This window comes from Micropterus salmoides, unplaced genomic scaffold, assembly GCF_014851395.1.
Source record: "Micropterus salmoides isolate LMB-PRFRI ecotype aquatic unplaced genomic scaffold, ASM1485139v1 Ms_hic_scaffold_8, whole genome shotgun sequence".
In the NCBI taxonomy this organism is placed as follows: Eukaryota; Metazoa; Chordata; class Actinopteri; order Centrarchiformes; family Centrarchidae; genus Micropterus; species Micropterus salmoides.
In genome coordinates this window covers 34,307,465-34,319,572 of record NW_024044570.1, presented here as the reverse complement: position 1 = coordinate 34,319,572, position 12,108 = coordinate 34,307,465, and the positions used below count along the sequence as shown (strand labels likewise).

The 12,108-nt window shown below is 40.1% G+C and overlaps 1 protein-coding gene across 1 annotated transcript in view; it reads right to left on the bottom strand.

Annotated features, from left to right (window-relative positions):
* Positions 1-4,277: 4,277 nt before the first annotated feature.
* Positions 4,278-12,108, bottom strand: part of LOC119894236 (sphingomyelin phosphodiesterase 3-like) — a 66,517-nt gene continuing 58,686 nt past the window's right edge. Inside the window, 3 exon segments of the mRNA XM_038706879.1 lie at positions 4,278-7,855; positions 9,707-9,875; positions 10,424-10,487. Of these exon segments, the coding sequence (XP_038562807.1) occupies positions 7,754-7,855; positions 9,707-9,875; positions 10,424-10,487 (335 nt within the window). The 3' untranslated portion in view covers positions 4,278-7,753.

Genomic DNA, 12,108 nt, shown 5'->3' with positions numbered 1-12,108 from the left:
CTTTACACATATGAGGAATTTGCTTTGGTGATAAAATGCTACACATACAGTTGACATGAATACATGTAGAAATATATAAATATGGAATAGAAAATGCAAGTTATATAAGAATATTAAAAAGAATAGAGAAAAATAATACAACTATTTGCAGAATAAGAACAACGTAATGGATTAGCGGAGAATCCCATTGATTCACAATCTACACAAGTGCACTCAAACAAAATATCAAGATACATATCAAATCAATAGAAATAGTAACGGGTACTATACAAAATACATAATACATTACAAAAGTAGGAGGAGGTCAATAGTAGAATGTATGTTAAATATACCTGTCTTAACAAGGGAGGGTAGGGAAAGCAGGTTGTGCCAAAGTTTTTTAGTGGCTCAACTTTACCTTCATACGAGGTCACCTGTAGACACAGAGAAACAATGTAAGTTGGGCTCAGAAACGGGCTCAAGCCTAATACCCCATTCAACCCATGTGAAGCTAAAGAGTAGAAAGAATATATCCAATATGCCTACCTTTTCAATAACAGATTTATATTGCCACCCGTAGAATTAGGAGTGATTCTCGATCCCTGTGTATTTAAGTGAGACAGCAGAACCGTGGTTTCTTTCCTTGTAGTGCCTCACAATTGCATGATCCATGTTTTCATTTCTTATAGCTGTTTTAGCTGTTGTCAGTTTGAGATTACGCTTTGTTTGGTCTCCACATATAAAGCCACATGGACACTTCAGCATATGGGTGACATGAGGTGACGACGCAGTGAATAACACACATCCCTTTGGTGATTTCTGTTGTGACACATTCACCAATGTGTCCCTGAGAAAGACACTTGACCCCCAGAGGCAATAGCAATTGTGAGTCACTTTAGATAAAAGCTCCAGCTATTTAGTTAATGTATGTGAAGAAATACGATTAATAAACTCTTTTTAAAAAGAAAGTATATAAATATTACAATTTTTACCTGTGTGAGGGTGGCAAAACGTCTTTGTATCATGTGTTAGAGCAAAATGTACATCTACCACTTCTATATTTCCATGCACCTTCTTGAAGAGCCAATTAGTTTTCATGTCCTCTAAACACAGATAGTAAAAACAGAGTATATTCTTACCCCTATTAAAGTAAAACCTTTGCAGTAGTATTTGGGCAGATATACAAAGACAGGTCACATTATATCAGACCCCAATCTTGTTTGATAATGTTTAAGTCTTCTAGGACTATCTCTGACATTTACTGTATCTCATTATCTTATGGAAATGGAAATGCAGTGCTGTTACATGTGTTTGTGTGGTGGAATTGTAGTTGCTGTTGCCTATTGTTGAAGTGCATTTGTGTTGGAGAATGTGAATATGTTGGATCCTTTGCGACAGCACCTGCTCAATCAAGCACAGAGTGAATCCGATGAAGTGAATATTCTCAGTCATCCAGATCATAGTTGATGACATAGTTTACTGCTTTGTTTTTAATCATCTATCAATATTAGTGTCTATTCTGGTATGCTGATGTGTGCTGGAATATTTTTTGGTTAGGCCTTCATTGTTCTGCTCTGCACCAGCTGGCCCCCAGGAGAGAAGCACTGCTGTGCATCTTCAGCTCTTCAATAGTACTAGTATTATTGTCACTATTGATTGTTGTATTGACTAGTTATGTCCATACAAGCTTTGACTGCAGCCCAGTGAAAGACCCCTGAATGCTCAGAGCTCAAATAACGACACAAAGACACAGATAAAGGGGGAAAACTCCTTTGTTTTTTTTAAAAAGCAGAAGAAAAGAAGCAGTTTTTTGAAGAAGCTTAGAAAGAGAAAAGCTATTGATCCCTCAGCAACATTACAGAGACCAAGCTAGTTGACCCCACCGAGAAACAACCCCCATCCAAAGACAAAAATCTATTTTAAAAAACATGAACAGAGACAAATCATAGAAAATCCAACCCGAAAAGTATAGCAACGTGAGGCATCAACTCTAAACTACAAGCCTGAAGCATTATTACAGTACATGCTGTACGAAAGCTTAGAGCTTCACTCTAAGGGCTTGCTGTGCCCTGGCTAACTGCAGAATACATCTGTCCTGGACTTGAGCAGACAGTGGTTGATGATCAGAAATGTTACAAAATACTCAAAACAGATATTTGTCAGCAATTGACCCATTGGTTAGTTTGCTTTAGACTATAGACACCAAAATAACGCAGGAGTCCTGGCTGATTATTAGTTGTAATACATTGTGAATTATACAGAGAAGACAGAATGACATGTTAGCTGAAATATGTGTTAGTGCTCATGTTTGATTATCAAGCAACAAAATATTTGCTAAAGTGTTTGCATTCAGAACTGGGGATACACAGCTTATTTTGGTGCCTACGTTCTCATCACATAAGTTGAGTTCCCTGTGTATTCCATTAATGACAGTTAATGACAATAATTTGAGAAAAACCTCTAGTGAGAAAAAGAGCCCTGGCTGGAGAGCAACATTTTCATCCACAGCTGCTCCTTCTTAACTCCTACATGTCAACCTGTACTGTGTTTGCTCGTTGTGTTGGCAGTGCTGGGGGTCAGTGTGGTGAGTGTGTAGCTCCACAGAGGCTGTGATGGCTTATATATAATTCAGAGACCATGCCTTGTTAATTCTGGTTGCTTGACTGCTTCACTTAGCAACAGAACCATGAGGCAGAGAAAACTTCTTCAAACACTGCGAGGTTCTCCATTTAGTTTGTCTCTCTGTGGGGCCGTCATACTATGTATCATGATCCTAAATGGCTACATGATAGAACCCTGACCTTTCAGTTACTCAGGCGAGCGTGATATTTGTTATAGTGGTAGGCAATCCTGTAAGGTAACAAAAAACATGATTTACTTCCACAGCAAGAGACGTCCTTCATTCCATGCTAAACAGTATATATACTAGAGTTGTACATCTCAATCACTGAGGCTGATGCAATATGGATCTCGATGCATTGACAAGATCCGATACATTAACGATCATTCCAACAGCCAGCAGGGGGCGACGCCACTGGTTATAATATAAAGTCCGGTTCCATTAGGAAATAATGTCAAAGTGACTCTACTTCCCACTTAATTTATCACATCAGTAAACACTTTCCTGATGAGTTTATGGTCTCAGTCGCTAGTTTCAAGTCTTCTTCAACACAGCATGATGTTCATTTAGTAAATTATGGTCCCATGCAGAGAAAAATAGACCATAAAGCTGGGGATGATGTAGGGCGGGACTACCTTGTGAAGTCGACCTGTCAGACTAGAGTGACTCATGTCCGCTGCACTGTGTAAATTATAAATAAACCAGTGCCGTTGAAAAAGCTTGTTAGGAGTTGGCTGTTCATGTTGAAGATAAAAAAATTAAAGTAAATTACAGATGCACTTTTCTAACCAAGCTAGCAAGTGCCACAGTCTCGTCCAAATATGGCCACAGTCGGTGCCGCTGGTTGCAAAAAATCAAGATGGTGTCAGCCAAACTGTCAAACTAGAGACTTCAACCATCCGGTGACGTCACGATGACTACGTCCACTTCTTCTATACAGTCTATGGACTCGACTCATAATTGTATATAAATAAATCAGATTTTACTGATGCAAAGTTGTTAGAAATGATACATCTTGATTTCATCCCAAATTGTAACCGGTACACACTTATTAGACTGCTATTGCTAAGCAGCATACCAGTTAATGAGTGCGGAAGAAATCCCACCATGCACTACCTGCCCAGCACCAAAAAGTTAGCGACTTTGTACCTTACACCCACCTAATAAGTACTACATGGGTGAGTAAGTATTTATTTTTCACCTTAGATTGCCATCCATCTGGTAAGTTCCCATTTCCTCCCATATTTAATTCAATGAGTGCCTAAGTGACTGAAATGTCAAGGTCCCACCACATATTTCTTCTGTATAAGGGATAAGGCTCACCATGAACATACAACACCAACACAAACCAGAAATTTGCCTTTACAACTTCACCATCACCTTTAATCAACCAATTAGCTTCTATGCCCGCCATCCTCAGTCTGTTATTAAAAATATACAAAAATAGAAACGTAGAACAAGTAAACAAAATAGACTTCAAATGATAAAATGAATTACCTCCACATTACAACTTTTTAAAACAACACAAAGGTGTATAATCATCGTGAAGATGATCCACTGTTTGGATGCTTGCTGCCCTGTCTCTGCATGCTAACAGACGAATTGTATTCAGGTGTTGTGTAATAACATAGGTGAGTTGAAAAGTAAAGGTTATTCAAATGAACTGTCATCACTGTGATCCCTCCAAACCAGAACTTTATTTTACCCTAATAGCAGATTCTCATGGAAACAGTGGCATCTTACTGTAACTCGCTATAAACATGGTGAAACTTGAATTGAAAAAAGCACAAATAAAAACCTTAGTAATATGAAGAATATATTAGTCATAATAATCATAATAATATGTCATAAAGAGACAGAGTGAGTGTCAGAGCAGCCAGGTGACCTGTGGACTCATACTGTAATGAAAAATGGCAGTGGAACAAACATAACAGAACAACTAACATGTTTCCTGTATTAAACACACAAACTGTACACACACACACACACACACACACACACACACGCACACACACAGCAGTAGGATGAATACTCTTGAAACCACATCTGTAAACGCATACTGTACTGTCCATCCTGTGTGTTCAGAGAAACACCAATTAGCACATTTGTATTGAAAAAAACACAATACGATGAGCTGCCCAAACATACACACACATCTGTGTTGAAACTGACACTTGGAAAGCTCTTCTCTAGTGCCAAGACAAAGGCAGGCAGGTCATAAAACTGTTGTAAACATTGTTCAGCGTGCAGACCATGGAAATCAAACAGTATCGGAAAACCTAAACTGTTACTGTAATACATGTTTTATTTAAAGAAACAGGCTTCTACATTAGTGATTCTTTACACACATCTCTAAAAGAAATATACAACATGATTTTGGTAGTTGATCCCATGTTGACTGATGACAACAGGGACACCACTATGATCCACGTGTTCCCAGTAGATCATTGATCTGGAGTTTCCTGCTAACTCGCTAGCATACCTAGTGTTGAGTGATAGGGAGGCCACCGCTAGGCTACTAAAACAAACTCTTCTTTTAAAGCATGAATATGTACATTTTCGAAAGAAGAAATAACACAAACGTCCTCTTAAAAAATAAAAGTTGAATTCAAAAGTAACAAAACACATCCTTCCTTAGTTCAATTCACACCTGGTCTGGTGCGACCAGTAGCTCATGGTGGCTAATGTTAGCAAACTTACGTACGTTAAGTTTTTGCTGTAAAAAGTCAGTTTGCTTACTTTTTTAAACAGAACTGTAAGGTCTGGCTGCATCTCATTTAAGATTACTGATAATGTAGGTTTAGAGCTGCTGTTTTCCAAATTTTGAGATAATGGTGGTGGCCTATCACTCAACACAGCATATGTTCACAGGGAGCCCCATGGCCAACAGGTCTACAGTCTACAGGGTACACAAGGACAATATTAGCATCTACAAGTCTTTTGAAAGTTACACTGACCAAAGACTGCTCTTTACAAAGTTCCAGCTCCTGTTTGAGACCATGGTCTGTTACAAATTGGGAGTTGACTGCTAATGTGAATACTATGCTATAATAACAATTTTATGTATTACAACATTTCCACAGGTTGTAATCTCTGCAGTATATTGCTGTCCAACCAGCAGCAGGAGCAGTGTGTCAATACTGTAACAGGTGAGGGGAGCAGAATTCGGAAGGTGTGTTTAGACTAAAGGTGAAGCAAATTTTTGCATTTGGCTCATTTGACTGCTAGACACTGTGCAGGGGTCAACTTTTGGTAGCTAATAACATACATACAAGATATAGACTTATCTCCCAGATCCTTACAGATCCTTTTCTTCTTATCTCTGTTTGTTCTTGGATTGGAGTCATAAAGCTGTAGGATAAATGCAGTTGAAATATTTATATACATTTTGCAAAATGAAATTCACTTGCATCAATGGAAGTTGTTTTGCTTTCAGTCTGAACACACCTTAAGTTGTGTTGCATTGTAGTATTACTTATGCACTTCTTGAGATCTGTATATTTCATCAAATGTGTGTACTTATACTTGGCATATTGTACAGGGTGTGCGCAGCCTGTAGGTCTTCAAAATGTTTCTGTATTATGAGGTTTTGCAGTTGCGTCACAATATGGCTGTCATCACGGTGATCCGTTGGACAACTGGCTGTGCTCAGACCAACAACTAGGCTGTATACTGTATGTTAGCTAGTACACAAATCAGACATGCTTACAGGACAGTGACGGCTCGCTAAACCAGATAGCTACAGTGGTTTGTTAGCTAACAAGCTCACGATATCTACTCTGTCAAAGACAGCCAAGTCACATGTTGTCATTTGAGTTGAAGACCTCCAATATGGCCACTAGAGGGTATGTTATAACACCCTCTGTACATGATGTGTATCGTTGTGTATCTGCTATATGTAAATCCTCAGTATGTTTCTGTGCATACCTTTATGTGTGTTAAGTGTCACCAGCAAGGTGGAGTCTCACATGCACAAATGCCACACTGGCATACAGTAAGTCTGTGTTTCAGGGCAAAATGCGTCTTGACTTGTCAAGCAGCCAGACTCAAGCAAGCAAGTGTATTAAGCCTCTATATTAATGTTGTAAACTGGTACCATTTCCTATCATGCATCCGCAAAGTCAAATTTTCACCAGTCATGGCTGAAAAACATGCTAGAAACACTGCATCAAACAAACCACTTTTTCTCCTATGCCATGTCTCTTTGTACAATCCCTCTTTTTAGAAACATACCATATAGTATTAAATAGGCATTTAATCTCCCTATAAAAAGTGGTGTGGCAACAATAGAAATTGTATCATATTATTTTTCTCCTTTTAGAAAGACTAGCTTTGTTTGTTTGTTGTTTGTTTGTTTTTTTTTTTTAGAAAAAAAGACACTTGTTGAGGTTCCTGGGACTGATGTGGGAGTAGTAAGGTTAAGGACTGACAGCGGAACTGACCAATAGCCTTTCAGGAAGGAGCACAACACAAGGACACAGATAGTCAGTGTAAAGGCCAGGCAGTAGCTGTACGCTTCATTCTCATCTTTTCAATTATGTGTTTTTTTCTTTTATACACAATCACTAAAGAATGAGGATCCAACTGTCCCTGAAGGTAGAGTCATAAAAAAACTAAAACATACTTACACTACAGCTAAAACAGATCTAATAAAAGGAGTGTATGTAAATTGGCTACATAAAACAATTCACTGTAAATAAAACCCTCTGGATTCAGTTCAACAGGGAGTGTTGGAGGAGAAGACTGGAGAGGCCAGGCGATATTCAACAGTCAAAATGTCGATCAGTTGTGTTTGTGTGTTACTGTATTTAGTGTGTGTGTGTGTGTGTGTGGGTGGTTTACCCAGGAAGATGAATATCTTTCTGGTGTTCTAAACTGAATTCCCCTGCTTATCTCTCCCCACCAGAGTCTTTCCCTTTCATACCACTCCTCTGCTGCTGCTCTCCTCCGCCTTCTTTATAGCCATTCATCCACTGAGCGCTCCTCCAGTGATTCATCCTGTCCATTTCGCCGTCCCGCCAATCCTCTCGCAGAACTGCATTTTGTCTCTGTCAAGCAGCTCCATATCTGTAAACTCGTAATCTCTTCTTCTCTTCTCTGGGTGTCTGTCATTCCCCCATGGCAGTGTTTTAGAAAAATGCTCAGGTGGTCAATCTAAGGCTCCTCTTCCCCAGTGGAAACAGCCAATCGCATTGCCACAGACAGGTGGTCGGTGAGGCCAGCCAACTGGGTGACGAAGCTGAACTCCTCGATTTCCTGCAGGAGGAGAAGAAGAGAACTGTCAGCAACTCCTGAGAAAAAAAAAAGCTAATAAATGCTTAACTGTCTTGACCAGCTAGTCACTACTTATGTCTGTCTGCTGTTTGGTGCTGGGCAGGTAGTGTACAGGTGGATTTATCAGAGCTTTGATGATGACAGCAGGGTTTGGGACTGGAAACCCCAAAAAAACAAGAAAGCTTTGTAGAACTGAGCGGAACTACAGCGATGGAAGACAATTCTCTGCGAGTTTGTCAGAAGTGGAGGCTGCTGTATAAACAGAATACAAATGTCAATATAGTAAAACACAGCTGTAATATTATAAAATATGTCTACATCGGACAACTTCTAATTGTTGACTAACACTCGACAAATGTCCTTATGACTACATTATAGTGTGTTCACTGGTTTAAATGTTTAAATGGAGGGGGGCATAAAGTAAAGTGTCCATCCTTTTGCTACTGCAACTACTACACTACTTGGCCAGAAGTACGTGCCTAGATATTTTCTCAGACATATACTATGAACAGTGTTTACTAAAGTAACAAACCAGATTTGCTGGTTGCTGAGTGCTCTCATGTGTCCTCCAAAAGTGAAGAAGGCAACTGAATAAACAGAAATGACACGTGATGAAATAGCAGGTGCGGAGAAATGTGACAGCGCTTTTAATGGGTTCGAGGTTTGTTCATGAGGAAGCAAAACAACAATATGTTTCACTCTGCAGTGTCGAGTGAAACAGGGCTACAGTGACTACATTCCGGCACAAGGTGGCATCAGCTGGCGCTGGTTTGAGAGACACGGAGTGAGTCAGACGAAGAGAGGGAAGGTGAGGGAGATGTTCTATGTAAATGATGTGATTTGGTTTTCCAATCCTCTCCAATCCCTCACACAGACGGGCAACCATGGCAGTACTGCCCTCATTTCACTTCCCAGTTTGTGTTGTTGTGTTCCATTGTTCCACTCCTTTCTCTCTTTTATGTCTTTAATCCTTTTAAACAAGTCAAACATTCTCCTGTGGTTAACGCTGACAAGTGTCTTGTTGCTAGGAAATGAATCAGAGCAGAACAAGGCAGATCACATCCCTGCTGAGGTGAACTTGGTACACAATTCAACAGAGTTCTTGCACTAAGCTTCTGTGAACGGAAACACTATACTTTCTCTATTGGCAGACTTCTTGGGGGTTGATACACAAAATACTGCAAAAACCTGTTCTGATTCAGATTCTTTTATTACATTTTAATACAATTTTGGCTGAGAATAAATGTTTGGGACTCCCACAGGAGATACTATACATCTGAAGGCTCTTTAGATGATTAACATGTGAGAAGAGCAGCTTTTTTTCTTGTTATATTATTGAAATAGAGCAAGGTTAATCACTTGGTTGAACAAGTAAACATATACAACCTGTGAGGACAGTTCGCAAGTACATGTTGCTTTGTTTTAAGGTTCACATTTCATTACTTTTTCAATCTGACGTTCCACTTTTGAATAAACTAATGCCATCAAATGTAATTAATCTGTCAATATTGATAACAATTTTGGGAAATTGTGAATAACAAAACCCCCATAAAGAAAAAACCTGTATGGATAAAACAATCAAGCTAACCAGCTGCTGGCTGTAGCTTCATGCTAACCGTACAGACATGAGAGCAGTACTGGCCTTTTCATCTCTCTCTCAGCAGGAACGCAAATAAGCAAATTTCCCCAAATGTCAAAGTGAACTACTTAAGGGACACAAAATGAAATTGGATGTTATAGGGTTCATAGATTTACATTTTGCTTAATGTGAGACAATTTAAGATGGAGACTGTGTTTTTATTAATTGTCCTGTAATCCCCTACTAAACCATACCAGTTTCCAGTCCTGCTGCAGGCCCTCGTCGCTGTAGAGGATGTAGTCAATCCGGCGTCCGTTGCCTTTCAGCGGGATCTTCCTCCCCTTCTGACTGCTGGCGGGACACTGGCTTTTACTGGGAGGGAACACCAGGTACTCCTTCCTGCCCTCCTCATTCTCCATCACTCTGACAGAGACACACACAGTGACGAGAAAGGCTCAGTTACTGAAGTTTAGACAGATTCACAAGAGGATGCAGCACACAGGTAATAAAAAGTAATAACACAACAGGAATTCAGAGGGAATTACAGAAATTATGTTAAAAGAGTGCAGAGAACCACAAATCAATGAAGTGTAGTGCTTAGGTCAAAGGTCAGCTTTTGACTGGGACTTAAAGTTACAAGATAATAATAAGAATGTTGATGTTAAGTTTGGTAGGTTTAAAGGAAGGAATGTGGGGCCCACAAATAAAGCAATAAAACAAGTGTCTGCTCCTGGCTGTTGTATCTTTGTAAGGACCAACTTTAGTTTCAGACTTTGAATGAAGACATTTTTGCAAAGCAGGGACATTTTAGTCATCAAACAGCCTTTCCAAGGCTTGGACAGGTTTAGGTTTAGGTCAAGGTTCAGGTTAAGGCTGGACTAGACCTGTGGCTGGTTTAGGGAATGTTTAATGAGCATTATCATCAGTCATCCAGAGTGACAAAAACAAGTCAGTGTGTGTGGGTGACTTACTTTTGTAAACTTTCAGCTGAGCTGACCTCGTCATCATAAAGGCCACTGGGATCCAGTAAAGTACCTGTTGACAATAATGACACATTGACCACAGTGTAGCCAGATCATTTTAATTGAAAGTCCACTCTACTTTTCATTTCTTCATATTCATTATTTCATAAATACCCTCCATTAAATGTAATAGTGTTTAGAAAAGAAGAGCCAGTTACATCCCACAACTTCCATGAGTTCAGTGAAGGACCCCCAAAGATGGAAGTGCTGTTGATCGTCTGAAAGTGGTGGGTGGTGGTCTGAAACTGACTATCCAAGCTTCAAAAAAGGCGCTATTACATTCCTTTACATTCTTCACGTTTCAGCTTTACCCATTGCCTCCTTTCTCTACAGAGCCTCTCAGGTGGGAGGTGTGTAATTGAAATCTGGGTCATGTTGGGAGCAATTGTCAGGACAATTATTCAGAGAGATGAACTGACCTTTCATCTCCAGTCCATGTTTTTCATTCACAGCAACATACCTGCATATATTGCCACCATTATTTTCTGTACACTGTAAACTGACATACTGTATACTTTACAGTCCTCCCCCTCACTATGACAACCAGCTTCTCCCTTTGAGTATCGCTGTTCTAAAAGTACAGCTTGGGTTCTTTCGATGTGGCAAAGTGCAGACAATGTGGGAGCATATATCTCCACCTGTATGGTCCTCAGACCAAAATCATCAACCAGTGAAATATAACAGCCAGAGAGAGATGGCCACTCAGAGCTCCTTTTGACAATGAGGATGTGCGGCTGTGGGCTGAATAATGTGTTTAAAATGCCCCATATGAAGAGAGCAGCACTCTGAAGTTACTCCAGTCAATTCCCGAGTGCTGTGAGCTCTTATGAAAACCAGGCGTCTGATGCACAGCCGGCACTTTTCGCAAGTCTAAGAGCAGGTTTTAGATCACTGAAACAAAGATGGTGAGGTGTTAGGCAGGAGCACGCAGCTACACAGACTGGCTGCTGCCTGTCTGCTGTGTTGCTTTCAGCTTGTTTGGGAGAGTGTAGATATACATAAGATACCCTCTTTCAGGTGGTTACCACAAGCTCTGTTTCTCCGTACCAGCAACCAACACGCTGCAGCATATGCGTGGGGAAGAAAATAAATGTTCTTTCTGACAAATTCTGACCACAGCTCCTAAAATACACAGGAAGCCACAGTTACTGTACTTGTTGGGTTTTTGGTTTGTGGTTGACACGTTTCATCTGCCATCAAACATGAAGTCAAGCGCATCCCCAAATGAGCCATGTCAGTTATGATCAACAGCGAGGGAGTTTTACTGAAACCTTTCATTTTCACAGCTTCAGTCGTGTGATTTTACTTCCATGTCACTGCTTTTTAACTATCAAGTGGTCCCAGGCTAGCTGCAATTCCCTCGTGATCTGAATGTAGCTCAAGTCCTGCATATTGTCTGGGGGACTGGGTGGTCAGAACTAGAAGATTCCTGCAGCTTTCAGAGATTTCATGAAATCTATCAACACACCATTAGGAAGACATCTGACAATAGCTGGCAGCCTAGCTCCTTGCCTGACTTTTTTCTCCGCTATTGTACCCATTGAGGTCTAATCTTCTTTGGATAAGCTTAATGAATCGGGATCATCATTCTTCCTTTTCTTTCATTGATTCATCCTTCTTTTCTTCTGCCCCCC